This window comes from Rhagoletis pomonella, unplaced genomic scaffold (genome assembly GCF_013731165.1).
Source record: "Rhagoletis pomonella isolate Grant_MI unplaced genomic scaffold, Rhpom_1.0 Rhpom_scaffold_00005, whole genome shotgun sequence".
In the NCBI taxonomy this organism is placed as follows: domain Eukaryota; kingdom Metazoa; phylum Arthropoda; class Insecta; order Diptera; family Tephritidae; genus Rhagoletis; species Rhagoletis pomonella.
Window position 1 is genome coordinate 51,904,673 of NW_023458559.1, and position 22,569 is coordinate 51,927,241.

At 32.7% G+C, this 22,569-nt stretch overlaps 1 protein-coding gene across 1 annotated transcript in view; it reads left to right on the forward strand.

Moving 5' to 3' along the window:
- LOC118739168 (cyclic AMP response element-binding protein A) overlaps positions 1-22,569 on the forward strand; it is a 149,376-nt gene that overhangs the window by 106,862 nt on the left and 19,945 nt on the right. The window contains exon 2 of the mRNA XM_036470353.1: positions 20,710-20,923. Within this exon, the coding sequence (XP_036326246.1) occupies positions 20,710-20,923 (214 nt within the window). The remainder of the gene's footprint in view (positions 1-20,709; positions 20,924-22,569) is intronic.

Genomic DNA, 22,569 nt, shown 5'->3' on the forward strand with positions numbered 1-22,569 from the left:
GTGATACTTTGTTTGAACTGCAAGAACAAATGTACCAATTGAATTGGAGAATGTAATTAATTTATATGCTAAGTACCTGTAAATACATAGTAATTAAGAGAATTTTGAGTAATTTGATCGTATTTTGAGGATTTTTCATTTGTTTTTGAGGAATTTGGTAATTTGTTTGTGGCAACACTGTGTTGGACGTTCAGTTGTGTTTAACAACAAATGCGAAATCACGAATTCTTGAATGATGAAATGGGAAGTACCAGGGAGAGAGAGATAATGTATGTAGTTATAGTTTGTTAGCGATCTTCACCTTGTACAAGTAGAATATTGAACATCACTGCGAAAGACGAAAGAATTGCGTTGGGCAAATGCTCAGGTGGCTCAGCTAAAGTAAATGCGGCACCTGCATCAATAAAAAGGCGGAGAAGTGAAAAACAAAAAAAAATCTACACAAACGGCAGCAACCGGTCACACTTCGATGATGTACACATATACATATGTATGTTTGTATATACATACATACATACCTATTAATGGGTTAAGCCGGCTACCTGGGAGTCAGCTTACCTTTCAACTTTTGTTAGTCAACATTTAAGACATTCACTTAAGACGAGAAAACAAGTCATGAAGAGGAAAGACCAAATGAAATTGAATTTCGTGTTTCCAGGCGGTTTGCTGTCTCAGCCTTCGATTAACTAATCGCCGAAATATGCATACCTAATTTAACATATCGATGCACATATCTATGTGCATGCATATGTATGTACATGCGATCGACTTAATAGTTATTAATGTGCCTATACATACATATATTTGAAACCTACTTTTTCATTTAAAGTGGCGTTTTTATTTTTTCTCTCTGACGGCAAGATTTATTTTAAAGGACTTTGTAATATGTACTTTGTAAAATATGATTAATTCCAAAAATTATTTAAAAAATTCAATTTCAATTTTAACACTGGCCTCAAAAAAAAAAACAACAAAGAAAAACAATTAAAAGGAGTTTCTATTATTGCCATCAGTGCAAATTACAAATCCCGAAAATACCGGAATTATTTGCCAAGAATCCCGGGATTTTTGGGTCCTTAAAAAGGGCGGGATCCCTTGATTAACACTCCTAGTGCATATGCTCAAAGCTGATTTATATACTGATTTGCAAACAAAATAAGTAAAGTCGGAATTTTAATGCTCTCTTCCCCTAGGATTGTTCTATATCAAAAAAATACGCCTATTTTTTATTTTGTAATCAAAAAATATTTAGATTTCACTCAAAGTTTTCCATGTAATTTATATAGGAAAAAAACAATTTTTGGTAGAAATGGTATAGAACTCTTGAAAATCAATATTTTTCGATTGGAAAACTCTGGTTCTCTTCAGGAGACTTACAATGACAATAGGGGCATTCCAAAGTGACAGGTGAGACATTTTAACTCGTTTTTGCTCAAACTTTTAGTAAATTCTCTTTAGCCATTGATTTGACAAGTGTCAAACTGTTGACACTTGAAGTCAGATGTCAGTTTAATACGAAGCTGATAAAGTATAAAACTTAATTATATAATTTACACAGAAATTTAACATTTTCCAAGCATGACGGGTGGGATAACGGTGGCACCCGCTTCTCTGAGTTGGTGGATTCGTTTTCCAATTTTAAACAAACTATAAATATTTCGTTCATAGCGACTTTCTCGAATGTAGTTAGTAAAATGTTAAGTACCGTTTTATGCTTTAATGACATTATTATATTTTAAAATTAAAAAAAAAATGAGCACTGCTGGCTTGATGTGAATATTTATTATATTTTTAATACGGGGACCTTATTTAAAAAATGGGAAACTTAAGAATTTGTATGTTACGTTAAAAAAAATACATATTTTGCTGTGACGGGTGGGACATACAATAAGCATTTTTTGAACGCATATAACTTCTCACCATAAATGTATTTTTCTAATAACTTACCACCATTTTAAAGCTCATGTATGGTTCTTTCTTGTTGGATAATTATTTTTCGCATTGCCACCTTTAGTAGATGAGGAATGCCTTGAAATCTTGATGCAAACATTTTACAGTATATTATATATGGAATTATAACAATACAATAGAGAAAATAGTGAAAAATAAATGGATAAAAATCTATTTCTAAAGATTTATTCTACCTGCTTTATGGTTTTTATAGATTTAAACAAAATTTATGTAATTCATTTATTCTTCTGAGGTGTCGTCTTCGCTGAAATGACCCAATACCTAATAACCCTTTCAGTACAAAAAATCAACAGATGAAGCTAACAGCCAGAAAATTTGTATATCTGCCGGGTAATTTTGGGTCGTTGATTTCAAAAATACAAATTTTATGAAACTGCCTGTTATACCGTTATTCGGCGTCCACTATATTGGATAGTGGTACCCTAGGTTTGTAAACTGGTAAGTAATCTCAATTATTTGTACTTTTTTCTTTCGCGAATTATATTTCAAACCGACAAATAATACTTTAAAAAAATTTCGAATCTCGATTCCCCCGAAAAATAATCAATTTTTTCCAATATACTAGTTACTCTATCGACTTTTGTGACACTCTTCACTTTTGTGCAAAAATACGGTTGTTGTTGTAGCAGCATTCAAATTCACTTTTTGGGGAGTGTTGCTGGAGTGACAAGTCTTTGGCCAGATATAAACCTGGGTCGCTACGGTTACGTAGACACCACTGTCGTAGGAACGATTGTTGTTGTAACAGCATACAATTTCCCCAACTGCATCCATAAAATACAATTAAAGAAACGCGTTGAAGAATAATGATATCATTTTTTCAAACTAACAACAAAAGCTCTTATTTACGAAAAGAAAGAGCTTTAAGCACAAAAAAAGTTTGTCCAATATAATGGACGCTTGTACTGAAAGGGTTAATAACCAAATATACATATGCTCTTGTGTAGACATATTTAAGTACTACTTATTTGTATATAGAAAAAGAGAATGAAAAAAGAATACGTGAAAAAAATCTGTGAAATGCAAATACAAGAAACTAAAGAAAATCAATAAATTCTTACGACCAAGTAAGTGTGATCACGATTGCGTTCGCCGCTCTCTTGCATGAACTTCGCCGAGTTAAGTGAGCTTGAGAAGTAACGCATGCGTGCAGTGCGTGCGGTCATGCATCGCCTTCTTGTTACTTCATCTGGCCGCTTTTATTACTTTTTACCTTTGCTTATAAAATTACGGCTTTCAACTTCTTACTTGCATCGCTTTTATTTTTATTCATTGTTTTCAAACAAGAAATTTCATTTACTCTCATCAAGTGGTCATACTTAATTTTATTTACAATGGTATGTACCAGGGGTGAGCAAGACCGAGGCCACATGGAAATTCTAAATGCTACAAAGAGCCACAAAAAAAAACAACAAAAACAAAAATTTTATTTTTAAATAAAATTATTATTAGAAATGAAAAACATTCATTTCATTATTATTCTAATATAAGTAAGATAGATATTTAAGAAAATTCAAAAGATCCCTTTGGCCAAATTTTCAAAATCTGGTTTTACGTCAGTTAAAGCCATTCGTAACAGTTCTGTTAAATGTTGGGGTTAGTCAATAGGAACGTTCGTTTAAAACCACCAGTAAAAAAAGCCGAAATTCCGGCGAAATATCATCTGTTCTCTCACAAAAGAAAAATATCCCAAATAGTTCGCGAACAGAAAATTTGCAGAAACTTGCAAGTTAGACGAACACCTGATAGAAATTTTGTTTACATTCAAAAGTATAAAATTGAAAACGTAAGATAACAAATCTCGAAGTCTTATCCTGACGAAGTCTTTCACTGACTAAACGAATAATTACTTACTTTTTACAAGTTTAATTAGCCGCATTTTACTATTTTAACTTCCAAACCATCAAATTTAATTTAGGGATTTGCGTAAACTCCAACCAGCTGTTTTTGATCAGCTGTTTTTTTGTTGGAAAATTGCTGTTGGCAAAAATTTTTCCAGCGGAAACTAGCACTTTTCCTCTAAATGAGATGTAATTTTGCTCTCTCAATTTCCCTTACTTTGCAAGTTTATGCGTACGCGAACACAAAAAGCTGATTCTTTTTACAACTTTCAATAATTATCAGGTACGCGAATGCAAATATTTGTGAAAGGTATTTTGAATTTACGAATTTCATTATAGAGTACAATGACTCACAGTTATAAGTTGTACTTTAAATATGGTAGTTGTTGCCGGAAGTCGAGCAATGGAAAAGCTTTATGTTACATCTTATCTTATCTTCTTTTAGTTCCAAAAACTCCAACTCTTCTTCGTTTTTCTTATAAAGGAGTATTTCGGATAATGTAAATTCATCCTCAATTATGTTACATAAAAAAGGGTTTATGAAGTATGCAAACGTACATTTAAATAATTTCAAATCGACAAAACTTTTTTCCTAATCTGCTTTTAAATCATGTGCAATATTTTTTTCTAGCCATGGAAAATGATGAAATGTTCTTTTTTTGAGATCATTATTAAAAAGACGTAGTTTAGCGTCAAAACTTAAAATAATTTGCAACAAATCAAAAATGTTCCATCATATCGGTAAAGAGCATGAAGTCAGAAAGCCAATTTTCATTCTCCAGTTGCTGGTACTGTTCCGATCTCAATTTGCGCATGTGTATATAAAGATAATAATATAAAAGAAATAACACAATGGAAAAGAATGTCAAGCAGAGAAATATTGCAATATGCAAGTAAAAAGAGCCAAAATGTTTTTAGCAAAGATAAAGTAAAAAGAGCCACACTTTGCTAAGCAAAGGACCGCATTTGGCTCAAAGAGCCGCGTTTGCCCACCGTTGGTATATACATACATACATACATATGTACGTATGTACCGATCCAGTAGATATCTTCAAAAAAAGTTTGTTATTCTGATTTTCTGCATCTTCTTCACTATCATTTTCGTAACATGTCCAAAGTGAGTTTCTAACTCTTAACAACCTTTGTAAGTACGGTTCGTTGAACCTTTCTGCTTTTGCCGCTTAGCAAATTGTATATGCTTATAATACATATACACTTGTGGTCAGTTGATTAAGTTAAGTGACATTTTGACCAATTTTGTCTATTTTTTTGTTTTTTGTTTATTTAATGTTTATATTTTTTCTATAAAAGTCTAGCACAATACCTAACCAACACCATATAAATCCACATTTCAAACTTCATATTAAATTTATAAAAATTCAACGAATCTAAACAATCACACCAAAAAATGTTAACCTTTTTATTAAAAATTTTTTTAGGTATGTAGTTTTACAGCCCATTAAGTTTTTGTAGCTCAAAGTGCAAATTTGAACACGATAGAAAATCGCGTTGATTTTTAATATTTTTTTTAAAGTATGCTCGTCAATTTCTTAAAAAAAATTATAAACATTAAATAAACAAAATAAAAATTGCTAAAACTGGTCAAAGTGTCACTTAACTTAATCAGCTGACCACCATGTGTACATTTAAATATCTGTATACTTTTATATATCAAGTCAGTCGCGTTTCTCACAGTTTTTTCATACTTAATTTTATTTTTAACTGAATATGTATGTACTTATCTATATATTTTATTCACGCTTCGCTGGCGCATAAAACGTGCAGAAACATAGTAAAACATAACATAGTAAAACATAACAAAGTGTGTAAAATATTCTTTACCGCGAATTAAATAGGTTTTTTCGCCAAAATGGCGTTTTTTCATAGAAACCCGACTGCATTTTTATACCATTAAATATAAAATTTTAAAAACTTGTTTACGTACATATGTATACTATGGTGGTGTAAAAATGCATGTGAAAAAGTAAAGTCGGAATTTTTATGGTCTCACCCCCTACGATTCTTCTATACCGAAAAAATATTCCCCTATTTCTTATTTTGAAATCGAAAAATATTTAGAAGTCGCTCTCAATTTTATATAGAAAAATAATAATTTCGTAGAAATGGTATAGAATTCTTAGAAATCAATATTTTACGATCGCAAAACTCTGTTTCTCTGCAGGAGATTCCCTACAATAATACCCAATAGTTTATTTTTCATAGTAAATATGTAAATATATTGTATGGGTCCACCAAAAACCCCCAAGAAACCCGAAAAATTCAATAAGGGGACCAATAAAAAATCGTTAGTATTAAAAACTGGTTAAATAAACAATTTGGTATGCCTATTAAAAGTCTCCTGAAGAGAACCTGAGTTCTCCGAACAAAAATATTGATTTTCAAGAATTCTATACCATTTCTAAGAAAAGTGATTTTTTCCTCATATAAAATACATGAAAACTTTGAGCGCTTTGAGCGACCTCTAAATATTTTTGGATTTCAAAATAAAAAAAATAGGGGTATACTTTTTTTTAAAATTCCGACTTTATTCTTTTTGGACCACCCTAATGTACACGCTTCAAATGCGCTATCGCTTGCTATAACTTGTTCCTTCCCTATAACATCAAATGCACGTAATAGGCACAAGTGCGCCTATGCAACTTTAGGTGTATGTTATCAAAGTTATCAGCAAAAGTGAAAAGAGCAAATTGTCGGAACATCTGCTCATACAATGTATTAAACAATACGACACGCAAATTTGTGATGTTAACATTTCGTAGCCTGGGTAAAAGATTGTCGTAAGTGCCAATTTGACGATTTTTAGTTCTAGATGCAGTTATATATTTTGAAATAAGGTCTTTCGATTGGTGTTATCAGTTTTTAGATATCTCCTTTAGTTTCCGAGATATTGACTACAACTTTTTCGATAATTTAATAAAAATTTATTTGGTGATGCAGTCATATTAAACTAATTAATATCTTAAAAATGGCGTTCTCCTCTTTCGGATACCTCCTTTAGTTTCCGAGATATTGAGTAAAAAGTCTCGTTAATTTGGTAGAAATTTTGATCACATTTTGTCGTATTTCATACGAAGTGGCTGCCAAATTGTGGACAAATGACGCTTACGACAAAATTTGACTAAAGAAAATCCTTCATAAACTCAAAACTAATTAACAATAAACAGTAAAAACTAAATAATTTAAAGATCTTTCTTCGCGTTTTTGAGAATTGCATTCCAAACTTCAATCGCGATTTCCCACAACCTGCCGAAATTAAAATACGACAATCTTTTACCCAGGCGACGATTTGTAAAAAGAAAAATGAGGTAATAATAGATTTTCGAGGGATACTTCCGAAGACGATCTGGAACATGTGAGCAGTTTATGGAGTGCTCTTAAAAAATATAACTCCTAACGGCGAGATAGTACTTTGATGGCTGTACGAGCTCTGTTGCCATTGTGTAGTCAAATTATTTGGATAAATAGAACGCAAGAAAATATTTAAGTTTTATTTTTGCCACTCCGAATTTAGTTTTGGCACTCACCCACCATGCAAATTTTCATCCAAGGCGAATTTATACAAGGTGGTGTTGATGGCATTTAGATTTTCGCCGCGATACTTCCTGATGTCAAAATGATGTGTTTTGTTGTAAACAAGGCGAATTCATATTACAACAAACACATCCATTTGACATTAAGAAGTACAGCGGCGAAAATCTAAATTCGCCAGTAACACCATCTTGTATAAATTCGCCTTGTTTTCATCGTTAGATATAATCTTCATATTTTTTTGATGAGCTTTGGGAATATGTTAGAAAGGGCAGCAGGGCGTCAACCGAAACCATTAAAGTTTTGAAAGGGGTCCACGAGCTTAGCAAGTTAGGGAACCTTTGGTTTAGAAGGTCCGTAAAATATTATCGCTTTTGGAAGGATTTTCGGTAGATATTTTTTTGATGGCAGTGCCTAATTTAGACACTGTGGCTGAGTGGCTAGAGGTGTGTATTATCACCCCGTAGGACCTGGGTTTGCTCCCTGCTCCAGGCAATATGTAAATTAGAAAAAGCTTTTTCTAACATCGGTCGCGCGTCAGCAGGTAAAGGCAAACCTCCAACTGTAGTTCTGCCTTGAAAAATGTGTTATTTTTCCCAATATCTGTCAAAAAAGCTGTCGCATACTAACTTTAGAATCGACTTTATTTCGTTTAACCAAATGGTATGGAACACATTTGATGACAAAAAGTGTTATTAAATCTGGCATAAAGAGAAAATAAATATAAATTGTATAGTGCCAAAAATTAATTTTTCTTTTTATATAAAATAACTAGTTTAATGAGCAAATAACCAGTCGAAGTTGTCGAATTTAGTTATCATTATTTAATAACATGTTTCACCACTTGCAACAACCTTGCGCTCCCGCATAAAGCAACAAAAGCTAATTAGAATAGATATTCATATCTCTATATGAGTATTTATGCACCTAAGTATATACATATATGAAAGTCAAAGAGAATGGGTTTTTAGTCAATTTAGAATTAACACTTGGTCTTACATACATACATACATAAAAAAGTTTAGTACTCGTATTATATACATACATACATAGTTATGTAGGTTATTGTGCAGGAAAATTCCATGCATATTTAAAAATCAGTAACCTCAATAATTTTTCTGCGACGCAACATTTCGCCATGTACATACCCTGTGGAGAAAATCTCTAGTTCTGAACTGGTGTGCTTCTAGTACATTTAGACCCACTACTAGTTCGCGATAAATCTATTTTGCATGCAAGCAGCTGGCGACTTTAACACGGCGATGTCAGAGGAATCGGAAATCGTTCCCGGCTGCATTACCTTTTCTATAGTTCAGAACGAGTTCTAAATTCGTCATTTTAGATATTGGTTTCTAAAAATAAAATTGCTTTTTTAAAGTAAAAGATCTCGCTGCTTTTGAACTGGTGACGATCTAGTTTTATCGGATAAAGATCTAGTACGGAACTAAAAATTTTGTTCACCAGTTCGGGGTTTCCCTACAGGGTACGTACATATGTATGTATTTACATGTATTTGTAGCTCATGCGAGCCAATGGCCAATTAGTCACCTGGGTGCGTTCCAAAACCAATTCCAAATTGAGCAGTAGGTGGTGAACATTTGTGCGAAAACAAAATTTACATAAATACTTAAGAACGCATAACTTGGTTGTTGTTGTTTTTCACGGTAGCGATCGCAAGAAGAATGCGTGTGAGTAAGCAAATAAAACACAAAAACGAGAAAATACAAGTATCTATGGAAGGGTTAAAAATATCAAATCACAGCTATACGTTGAGTGTATTGCATGAAAATATCTAACCGGCATGCATAAAAGTATGCGGACGCATATGACGCATTACAGAGACAACAGTCACCAGCCCATTGTCAAGTTGAAAAAATGCGGACGAAACGCGTAAGAACAACTTTCGAAATGCAAATAAAACGTTTGCCATAAAAGAGAATATGAATATGTATGTATGTATGTACATATCGATGGTCCTCTGCGATAACGAAGCAACTAAAAATTTCACGCTTTCGGGTTCTATAGTGGATAAGATTGACAAATAACCGCATTTCTATATGGAAAATCGGCATGTGTATGCCTACTTCTTACCAATCCGACAGGTTGCGCACTACTGAGCAGTGGCACATGTCTCACATTTATTGTAAACTAGTATCGACTAGCTGTCGAAATTCGACATCTTTTTCAAACACTTTGAAATTTTGCTTGTCAATACAATGTTGACTCCTTTATACGAATGATGATTTTGAAGTCCACCACCAAAATTTATAGCGAGTTCACAGGAAAACTTGAGCCAAATTTCTTCAGTAGCTTTCGAAAGTATACCGAGAAAGGAACCTCAATTTTCTTTTATAAAAAATAAAATATGCATATATACATTATATGGATAGATGAGATTCCTAACGGTTTCTCAGTGACATATTTATATATTTATATTTAACATATAACAATTCAGACTGTAAATAGGTTTTTCAATTATATTTTTCTGAGGTCCTCTTGGAAGGTTAAAAACTAATGGCCTTATTCATAAAAAATAAAGTAGGTTTAAAGAGCTTTATAAATTGACGTTTTCATACATGTTTCAACTTATAAACCTTTTATAAAGCTACTTTATTTTTTATAAATAAGGCCATAAATTTCCAACATCTACATAAACACATCTTTCTTTTAATCAGAATCAGTAAAGGTTAAGAAAGTACCTCGTGTGTGTAAAACAAAATATGAAATTTCCTTCTCTAGCGGCGGTTTTACACGGCGTTTTTTTTTCAAGATTTGGCTTAAGGCCAATATTTTGGCATCACACCAAGTTTTGTGTTGCAATTATGTGTTCTAAAGATTAAGCAAATCTGACTCTCTGTCACCTAACGGAAGACAAACTCACTGATTTTTCAAAAAATATTTGCACAAAATAACAATCATTCAGTGCGATTTAGAAATCTGGTAGAAAATGGTTCCCAATTGAATGATTCTTGCCATTTTATATGTATATGTATATAAATGTAGGTGTATAAAATTCCATTACCTTATCATAAGTGGTTTCAGAGACAAGCGATATGGAAATTGCACTTTTTATTGGAGGTGCCACATCCCCCTTTCGAATACATATCACTTTTCGCCATAAGTTCGGCAATGATAACCAGGATTGGCAATATTTAAAACACTTGTTTTGAAAAGTGCTTGAAACCTTGTTTAAAACAAATCATCTATATTTAAACACGTTTTAATACGATAAAAGTATGTTCACATATAAATATTATCTCAAACAAAGCTCGTTTTTCAATCACCCCGTTTACATAGGCACATCTTAGATTATTAGCCGCCAAATTTGTTGTGCTTGTTATTCTCACATATCAAGGAAAATTTATGTTTCTTCTACGTGCCGCCGTGATCACATTTTTCTGCTATATTAAGCACTTTAAATATATTTTAACTTATTATTTTATTAAAAATACCTTTACAAACCTCTTTTCCTTGCTAGCGTCCATTTTTGTTTGCTTTTACATTTGGCATTTCTCCTCTTCTTCGCAAAAATAATCGATAAAACTAGGTTGGACATCTGAGTTTATTTTATAATTACAGATTAAGATAAGGGACGAATTTTGTATGGCTAATCTCTAATTCTAATTACATATTAGGGAGTTAAGCTCGAAAATTAGGTAAATCTACTATATGTAAACCTAGTATAAGGGGCATTATGTTGCAAACAAAACTTTTGAAAAGTACAATAACTATTCATTATATGATTGATGCTTTTATATATGTTTAAAACAGGTATAAAACATATATACAAAACATACATAATTTTTGTTTTTGTTTAGTTTTTGTACTTTTTTTATTTGCAACATAATGCCTGTTATCGTATTAAAACGTGTTTAAATATAAGGGTTTTTCCCCATTGTTTTAGACAAGGTTTTAAGCACTTTTAAAAAACAAGTGTTTTAAACATTGCTAACCCTGATGATAACATATGAAGTTGTGTCAAATTTCAGAACGTTAGCATAAGCGGTTACACAGATAAGCAAAATGAGAAGTTCAGTTTATATGGGAGGTGCATTGCCCCCCTTTTCCAATACCTACCACTTTTCGTCATAAGCATGTTACTGATAGCATATGTTGCTGTGGCAAATGTCAGGACGTTGGTATAAGTAAGCGGCTCCAGAGAAAAGCGATATGAGCGTTTCAGTTTGTATGAGAGGTGCCACGCCCAATTTTCCAGTACCTACCATTTTTCGCCGTAAGTAGGGTATTTAAAATCTTTAGAGATATAGTGGTTTTCACATTTTAATCTATATGTCAGATGCCACGCCCCCTATATATCGGGGTTAACATTTCTGGACTAGAGGAAGCTATATCCTTTAAATCGGTGTATGTTCCATTGAAATAGAGGTAATGGTGCTCTCAAAAAAGGGGTTCAAAATTTTTTTGTGGCGTATTTATATACATATATATATAGATATAGATATTGGTATTAATCAAAAACTGTTGATCGGTTAGTAATGCTTTTATAGGAAATAATGGCATATAGCGCCGTTGTTCACCCTTTTCAGTCTAATCCTTACTAGAGCTTTTTAAAGCAATCATAATTTGAAAGCTTACAAACTTTCTCAACAGAATGACTGAAAATAATCCAAAACAGTTACGTTTCAAGTAGAGTTGGGCACGGGACTAAATATTTAGTCCCGATCCCGCCCATCCCGAAATTCAATTTTTAAGTCCCTAACCCGCCGATCCCGACGTTTTTCAGAATTGTACCGCGGATCCCGTGGATCCCGAAATCTATCACTAAGAAAAATTCACATGTCTTTCAAATTAACTTTAAATAACAAACAAATAATGGCATCTTCCGATTTCTTTATTTTGCTTTGCTGTTCGTTGCCGTCCCAATAAAACATAAGAAAGTGCATATTTCACACATCGTTATTAAGGAAGATTTTTCGAATTTGCTGAGGTTGCGATTTTATCGCGAGTGTCGGGAAAAGATTTTTGTCCCTTCCCGCCCGCAAAATTTCACAGACCTTCCCGAACCCGCCCATCCCGACGTTTTTCAGAATTGTACCGCGGGTCCCGTGGATCCCGAAATCTATCACTAAGAAAAATTCACATGTCTTTCAAATTAACTTTAAATAACAAAAAAAAATAATGGCATCTTCCAATTTTGTTGTTTTGCTTTGCTGCTCGTTACCGTCCCAATAAAACATAAGAAAGTGCATATTTCACACATTGTTATTAAGGAAGATTTTCCGAATTTGCTGAGGGAATGTCGGGAAAAGATTTTTGTCCCTTCCCGCCCGCAAAATTTCACAGACCTTCCCGATACCGGCCATCCCGGTCAATTCGAAATCAGTACCGTGGGTCCCATGGGTCCCGATATCCCGCGCCCATCTCTAGTTTCAAGCATATTATTGCTAAAGCGCAAAAACTTTCATTGGTTCTACTAAAAAACATGAAAATTTGATGTGTGTCTTTATTGCAGAAGACCAGTGTACGAAAATAAACTATATTGTACGTTACTATTTCGTTTCGTTTATTACTTTAACAGTTCGGTACAATACGAAAACAAAACGGCTGAGTTCACTTTGGCGATAGTACACTACAGTAGTTAGTAGTTACATACGAAACAACAAACGAAATGAATCGTGCAGAAAAAAATATATGTATGTATGTACATATATGCAATAACTAAATACAAAACGAATGGCTGCAATGAAATAAAAAAATAAAAATGTTTTTTAATCGAATTGGATATGAAAATTTACAGAAAAAAATATTTTTCACGTAATTGAAACGTTTGCATACATATAAAACGTACCATATGGTACAATTGTCACAAACGAAATGCAAACGTTTCTCGTTGGGGAAAATGACAGTGAATCTTACAATTTGTTTCTGACTATGTACAAAACTGTACAAAACCACAAATGATATGATGATCGATGAGCAAATGGGAATTGTTTTGTACAGTTTATTTTCGTACCCTGCAGAAGACTATCGATTTTTTGCAGAAGACTGTATTTTTTGTTTATTATATGCATAGCTTTGTATTCTATATACTCGTATACGGTTTTATATATGTATGTATAGACGACTTCACCAAATTCGAATATGCATTTTTGGCAAAACCAGTACACACCTTTCGCAGAAAAAGGGAGAACTGGAATGCTTTAAAATGCATGTGTGTATACTTGTAGCTTTTATTATTAGATATAAACAGCACAAAAAGATTATGAAAATGCAAGTGGCGGTGTTTGTGTTTTTGACATATACTGGTCGAAAAATTTATAGCCGCACCATATTTTGACAAGTTTTAACATATTTTTATATATATTCTTTTTTTGTTATATAGGTGTTTCTTTAACCCGTATAAATTATGTTTCAAACTTTGTTCAATATTTAAAAAATTCAACAAAATTTCGTAAAAATGTCGAGCTTTTTTAATTGGATTTCCTAGAATGATTCTGGATATGCAATTTTGTAGCCCATTGAATTCAGTTTCTTCCGAAACTGTCCGAAAATCTAAATAAACCTTTAACGCACATAGTCTGTAGATCGAGTTGATGCCGCCGCTCTATGAAGCTACTTGGAGTAATAATTTCCTGCTCTTTGTTTGGGCCCCCTTGCGTTAACCATTATCCTGGTGAGCGCGCGGTTATTTTTTGCATCCTTGTCGCAAATGTAATGCATGTACTCATTGAACTTTAATCAAGCGTCGAGTTTAAGCCCAGATATTTAATTGACTCAGACCCATGGTCTCCATGCAGTCGGCAATCATCGCCATAGTAACCTCCGCTATCCGTTCGGCATCTTCAAGACATTTTGCAACCATAGATTGTTTTTTTTTTTTTTTTTTAATGGCAATCACAATTAAGTGCAAAATCTGTAAGAGGCAAGCATGTCTGTTTAACTAACAGGTGTCGTTCTCGACTCGACATTTGGTACTTAAAAATACAGGCTCGCTTATCAGCATACATACATAAGTATAAACATATAGTATGTATGTTTATGAAACAAACGCAGAGTTTAGATCACCACCTATATGTTAAACCAATAAAAATATATATAGAAAAGTAATTGAGTTGAACTTGAAAATATTGAATATATATACAAATACATATTGTGTATTCAAACAATAGAATATATGTATATGCCGTTTATACGAACAATAAAAAATATACATACATATGCAAGTACCTTCATACATAATGTGACCAACTATTTCATAGCTCAAAGAAGTACAGGACCTGAGAACAAAAAATTTTGTGAAAGTAATGACAAAAATGATAAAAGCAGAATATACAAAAACGTTGACAGTGTACCAAATCCAACAAAGTTAATTTTTTAATTAACAAGTAAAGAGGTATAAGTTGGGGTGGATTAAATATAGTTTTTTCACCCCTCTTTAAACTATGTACATAAATAGCAGGGGTTTCCCCCGATATGTATGTAGACAGGAGTTATAAGAATATAAATTAAATTTCCATGAGAAAGCCGAGTAGTATAAAAAATAAAGAATGCTTCATAAATCAAAAATTTGTTTGAAAATCTCCCATCATAAATCTCTTTATTTTATTTTCCAAAAATTAGGCCATACGAGTCTTGGAAGGGAGGAAGAATCCAAAAATACTTTTTTCATGAATTTATTGATATGAAGTATTAATTTATCTGTCGTTAGTATGTTAATTTAGTGGCCAAGGCATTCGGTGCCAAGCGTTCATTGTAGCAAGCATACTTTAAACGTGCGTTCTGTCAAACCAACGCCAACGCCAAAATCAACGCGAAAGTTCTATGTGGGCCGGCCTTTAAATGCATTTTTATTGATTGAATAGTCACTTACAATGAAATTTGTCAACTACAGATGTGAAGTGATTGACAGTCATAATTTACATATGTGTTGATCTACGAGTACCCCTTTAAACTGAGATGACTAACCTTTTAGAATTTTTCGATTCAGTTAAAGAAAACTCAACTTAAAAGGTAATACCAAATATTGCAAAGAAGTATATTTGACTGTACTTCAAAGTACGAAGTACAACGGCTCAAAAAGAAGTACTGTACTTCCGAAAGAAGTACGGTTGGTCACATTATTCATACATGTACATACATATGTACATATCGTCGTTTAAAGTACAAAACCGCGTATAAAGATAATGCAAAACCGCGTATGTGAGGTTGCATAAATTATTTTGTAGAGATTACTCTCATTCATATTTCAAAATGGTTCTCTCTTTTATAAAGCAATCGCATTTCTGGCTAGTATATTTCATATAATAAGGCTTGAGCCAAGAGCTTCGGTGAGCAAATCCAATTTATTGGCAAAAAATGTCAGTTACGTGGTTTTGTACTTTAAACGACGATATGTAGGTATATAAAAATTTTAATTTAGAGGTATGAATGTATAAACATCAAATTTTCAATGACTGATAAAATAAATCGCAATTTGCAATTTTTATTTAAATAATAATGTTTTGGCAGTATTTAGACATTGAAAGTGATCTTATCACATACCGACAACTGACGCATATGTACTTAATTACATACTCGCATGTGTTTGAAATATAGCAGTAAAAATTTCACTTGGCCGGATGTAGTACTTTTATAAATAGTACTTCGTTGTAGGTAGGGATGTTTTGTTTTTTTCGCCTTTTACCATACCGGGATTTTCGAGATGCCCTTATCACAATCCCGGGATCCCGAGATTAGTCGTACCATAAAATAAATAATAAATAACTGGGTTTGAAAACTACTTTTATTTAAAGAGGCGTTTTTATTTCCTCTCTCTGACGTCAGTATTTATTCCAAAAATTATTTTAAAAAGTCAATGCAATGTAGAATAAAAAATATGGGTACCAAGTTAAAGAGGAAATTTCTTTAAAATTTGGAATAATTAAAATTTTTTGAATTCACAAAGACGAATAGGTAACTTTTTAAGCTGATAAAGTTAGAAGGACAAAATTCGAGGATGTTATCGAATTTATATCAGTCCTTAAAATATAATTTTTTCACAAACAAATATTGCGAAATTTCAAGGATAAAATTTTAAAAGGACATTTTCAATACACCAGTCGTTATGCACCAAAAAATTGAATCTGTTTTTCTCTAAGCGCATTTCACTGAATTTTTTAAATCATTTTTGATTTACTGACGTCAGGGTGAAAAACTAAAAACGCAATTTTTTTATATTTGGTCCCTGGTCTCGCGAATATATTGATTTTTTTTTGTAATATTTACTATCGGACGGTGTTATATGTAGACATTTATAAAAAATATGAATTATCAAATAAAAAAAGAAATATACCCAATACTGTTGAAGAAAAGGAGTTTCTATTATTGCCATCAGTGCAAATTACAAATCCCGAAAATCCCCGGATTATTTACCAAGAATCGCAGGATTTGCGGGACTTCAAAAAGGCCCGGGATCCCGGGATTAACATTCCTAGTTGTAGGCCATCATTCAAAACACAAATAAAAATTATAAATTGGCATATTGTTATTTAGCTTTGTACCACGATTATGCTTATTAGGAAAAATGGAAAAAGCAACAAAGTCTAAGCGGTTGAAGTTATAGCAGCTATTTCGGAGATCACCCCACATCTCCTCATCACACTCCTTTTTTTTCAAGACTTCAGCAGGGATCGAACGCGCGCCATCGATCTGCAAAGTCAGAAGCGTTAACCACTGAGCTATGCACACCCCGTAAGCTCTTGCTGCTAATTAATTTCCTTATTCAACCTACTGCTATCAAGTGCTGCTGATTTGCCGCTATTTAAACTGCATTTGCTTTGTTGTATAGTTTCAGGCAGGCTCTTCCTGGCATGGTTTTCATTTCTTTTACATGCATTCATACATACATACATATGTACATATTAACATACTTTCGTGCGAAATATTCGTTAATTTTTTATACAAATATAGCAATTTATTCAATAAAATGCACGTTAATCCGATTTTCGAATTTTAAGCAAATTCAAAAAAATAATGTAAACAAAGGGGTGCGCTTTCCTAATGACCTTCAGTAAATGAGGTAATGATATTTTTGGAAAAATTTTGGGTGGAAGCAAAGTCAACAAAAAAAAAGCCAAAAATCTACGGTATTCTGTAGACACTTGAAACATGCACTTTATTGCATGGACTACACATTTTTCTAAAAAAAAATTAAATATTGGTGAAAATTTCTTGATTTTTATCATTTTCGTATAAAATTTTAAAATCGGTTTAACATATAATAAATATTAAATAAACAAGAGGACAACTGTAAATACTTAGGATTAAAAGGGTGCGCTATTCAAATGACGAGGAGTGTACTTCTCAAGTGCAGAGTCTATGTATGTATATGTTACCGGCCAAACCCGATCTTAGGACAAACTAGTTTTTCCTAGGCTAAACTAGTTCTAATTAGATCCGATACATCCATCCAACGCGGAATAAAGTTTGCCGCAACAATATTGAGGACTGCGTTGCTGGAGTTGGACTGATGAGGGTTATTTTTTTGAAGCACTGCTGAAGGCCGAAAGGAGCTCTGCTCAAAAATACTGTGGCGCCTTATATAGTTTATTTAGCCTAGGCAAAACTAGTTTGTCCTAAGATCGTGTTTGGCCAGTAACATATACAAAAAAGGTGCAAAATTTGTATATGATTACCATGACACATTCAAACATTTAAATATACATAAGTAATATAAGCAGAGAGGTTTACTAAATTAAGTCGCCAATGTTCAATATATTTTCGTTATCTGTTATGTAGACTTGCAACAATTCAGGGCTCACTAGCTTATTTATAGCTTCTTAAATGCCGTCACACATGCTTAGGTACGATAATTATCTACAAAAAGGGTAAAAATCGTTGGCAAAGATGTGCACTAGGGATGTTAATTTTTCAGTTTCTTCCGATCCCGGGATGTCGTCATCACAACCCGGGATATTCATTACTTTCCAAAAACTTAAATCGAAAAAATTGCTTCTATATTGCTTATGAAGCTCTCCTATCATAAAATAAATAATAAATAAATGGATTTGGAACCTACTTTTTTATTTAAAGTGGCGTTTTAATTTTTTCTCTCTGACGTCAGGATTTATTTTAAACGACTTTGTAGTTTCAAAGATATGATTAATTCCAAAAGTTATTTAAAAAAATCAATGCAATGTAGAACAAAAATATGGGTACCAAATTCAAGAGAAAATTTCTTAAGAATTTAAAAAAATTAAAATTTTTTTGATTCACAAGGTCGAATAGGTAATTTTTTAAGCTGATAAAGTTAGAAGGACGAAATTCGAGGAAAAAATGATAAAAGTACATTTTCAATACTTTCCAGTCCTTCTGCACCAAAAACTTAAGTCTGTTTAAGTTCTACAGGATTTCCTCTTTAATTTTATACCCAAACTTCTTCTCTAAGCACATTTCTCTGAATTTTTTAAATCATTTTTGAATTACTGATGTCAAAGTGAAAAACTAACTAGTAAGAAAGTCTAAGTTCGGGCGGAGCCGAACATTAAATACCCGGCGCAAGTATTAAATATATGTTTTTCACCTGTCCGAAAGCTGCCGCTACATGGATGTATCAATTTTGAGTAAATTAGCGTCCTTAAATTTCGAAATATTGAGGTTTCAAGCATTTCTGAAATTTACCGTTATATGAAAAGCGGCCACAATTTTGGTCCGCTTACAATAATTTTCAACGTTTTGCTTTTTGTGGCAAGCACAAGAATCATACCGAGTTTGGTACAAATTGGTAGAATGGTTATCGAGATACATATATGTGATCATAAGTGGGCGGTGCCACGCCCATTTTCCAAAATTTTACCAAAAACGTATTTCTTGGTAAAGAATTGTTGCAAGCATCAATTGTGAATAAATTAGCTATAATATTTACTTATTTATCGAGTATTTCGTATTTCTCTAAATTACCGTTATATGGGATGTGGGCGTGGTTATTGTCCGATTTTAAAAATTTTCGGCCATTTAATATGCTGTACCAAGGCCAACAACTGTGCCAAGTTTGGAAGAAATTAGTGCAGCGGTTACCAAGATATACACATGTAACCATAAGTGGGCGCGGCTACGCCCATTTTCCAAAAATTTATAATATTCTTAGTGCACTTACTAAGTTTCGTTAAGGCACCTAAATTTTTATTTTTTATTTTATTGTGTGCACAGACGGACGTACGGACAGACAGTCACCACTTAATCGATTTCTCTTTTCATTCTGATCATTTATGTATACATTTGTCTATATCTATCTCGATTCGTTTTGCCTGTTACAAACAACCGTTATGTGAACAAAGTGCACAAGTGCGCTCGGGTATTAAAAAAAAAATATACCAATATTGGTCAAGAAAAGGAGTTTCTATTATTGCCATCAGTGATAATTACAAATCCCGAAAATCCCGGGATTACTTGCCAAGCGTCCCGGGATTTTTGGGACCTGAAAGAGGCCGGTATTCCGGGATTAACATTCCTAATGTGCACCATTTGAACAAATACCTATTAAAATTAAATTTGTGTTTTCACTGATTGAAAAATCACTAATGGCAATTTTCTGCTATCAGTGTAGCGCCTTACTTCAAACACGTGCCGTTCAAATGTACAAACTAAAAACTGCAGTCAGATAACATACAAAGTATCATGACCAAGGATGAAGCAAGCAAAAAAGGGGGTGTTAACGTAAGGAAGAATGCTACAAACTAACCTACACATTTTCACAAAATTAACAAAATGCAACAAGAGTGTCAATCATGTGTGTATTTCATATGTCTGGTCTGTCATAAGGGTTTCCGGCCTTGGCAAAGAGTAATTTTCAAATCATGTCAAATAACTATGAAATAGTGATAAGATTATTTCGTGAAGGCAAATTACTAACCGTAGGTATCTGCTATAGTTGCTATCAAAGAAAACATTAGTTTGAAGCAAGTTAAAAACGACGCTGCGAGCTAAGTAATATATCCACCTATGAAAAAAAGAGATGAGGAGCGAAACCCCCTGATACCTTCAGCAGCTAATTTGGAGCCGTCATATGCACATACATACATACATACATATAGTAGCAGAACAATAAGTAGATAAATCAATTCATTGTGAACAAACTTAAAATTCAAGCACAAAACGCAAAACAAATAAAGTCAATAATTTAGTATTTACTTGATTTGCAAAGGTTTATCTTGTATACTATATTTCTTAATAGCTCTTCTGGCTCTTATGTAATCAATGATAAGAGATTATTCTATTCAGTATTTTCTTACAGTATGTGTGCATGTACATATCTCTTCATTATGCACATACATATATGTAAAAGTCTATTTCTTAACGAATTTAAAATCTAAACTAATAATAACTTATTTTTCATTATTTCTTCTTCTAGACGGAATCCCTCAAAATCTCTACAGATTCGGACTTACATGATTGGTTTATGGAACGTGATATGAAGGATCCGGCTGTAATGATCTTAAATGACAAGCTCATGTCAGATGCTTTATTTAATTTGCAACCCATCAAGTCAGAACACTCCTACAGTTTGAATAGTGATGGCGATTCATTGCCGGATTCGCCACGCAGCCTGCAAACGAAAATGGATGGTGAGTTTTTATAACACAGTTGTTTAATTGGTCATAAAGTGCTGCAAGTAAAAGTTTTTGAGTTATTCAAAAACAAACAAAAAATGGCTGGAACCGATAATATTTATTACTTAAATATACGTAACTTAACTTTAAAGGGCAGGCAGACTTGAAGTTCCTTGTGTGCAGGGTTGCGTGATTTTTAGTTAGTCAAATCCCAAATCCAAAATTAAAATTGATGTCTGAACTGAAAGTGGTACAATGCATGTACATATTCTAAATAATATAAATTTATTACTTGTTCGGCGAATTGAATCAGGAAAAACATTTTTTTGTGGTCTTTGATAAAAAACCAAAAAAAAAAAATTATTTAATTTGTTATTTGAGCTGTCGAACAAATCAATCTTTTCGTGATTTTCCAACTGAAAGATTTTTTTTTATGTAATGCAAGCAGGGTTTTCGAGAAAATAAATTTTATTTCTTATTTTGTTGTTGAATCAAATTACAAAGAAGATGTCTTTGTAGTCCAAGGAATTTTTTTACAATTAAGGTACAATTAAGTTATAGGTAAAGCACAGGCATGCGATACAAGTAAAGGGTGTAATTTTAATCCAAGGTCACCATAACAATTTTTTTTTAAATTTTTCTCAAACTTTTTGTTCACGGAATCAATGATTATAGACTTAACTTAAAATTCCCAAAAGCAACGGAAAGACACAACTTTCCGCTTTTCAACGAACATAAGATTTTCAGATTCCATTGAAAACTGTCCGATTTATGAGCGGTGTTTCAACCCAAAATTCCGCATTTTAATTTTTTGATCATACACAACTTAAGATTTTGGAGGTGTATTTGAAATTCTGCTAATGCCAAAATAATTTTTTAGATTTGTTCTACCACTTCTACCATGATATAAAAAGTACATGCAACATTTTTTTTTTGTAGCACCGTGTTATCTTTCAATTTCATTCATATAATTAGCACTCGACAAACATTGTTTGCAAAATGAGCTCCATTATTGCAGCCTTGTTGCAGCCTTCGTAAAGAGGCGGAGCTAAATATGTAAAAATATGATGTGTATTTGTGTGCAACATGCTCGCACACTTCTTCAACAAAGGTTATCAGAATAACATAGAAATTGTGATTTCCGAGTAGGAGATATTAGTGTTGTTTTGAATCAATTATGCGGGTACACTAGGCAATTACTAAAATACATGAACTAATGCACGATTCAATGAATTTACAGCACATAATTCAATACATATGTGTGTATACATATGGATATGTATACATATACGACATCTAACTATGCAAAAAACACTAAAAATAAGATAATTACCAATGTCTTTTCATTGCTTAAGAAGTTTCAATGATTTCATTGTTTTTATATATATTTTTTAGCAAAAAAAAAGTGAAATATTTCCAGATTGTCAATTTTAGGTGAAAAGGATTTTTTATTTAAATAGCTTATTTCTCCAAAAGGGTTCAAATGGCATATATGAAAAGTTGTTGCCGAAGTAAGATTAAACAAAACGCCTGCCTTCCAAGAAAAACTCCACGTTAATATCATGAAGAAGGTGGAGAAAACCTCAACATTAGCTTATGTGATAAACGAGTTTTAAAGTGATATGCAAATGTTTAAAAAGCATGAATTTAGTGTTAAAAAT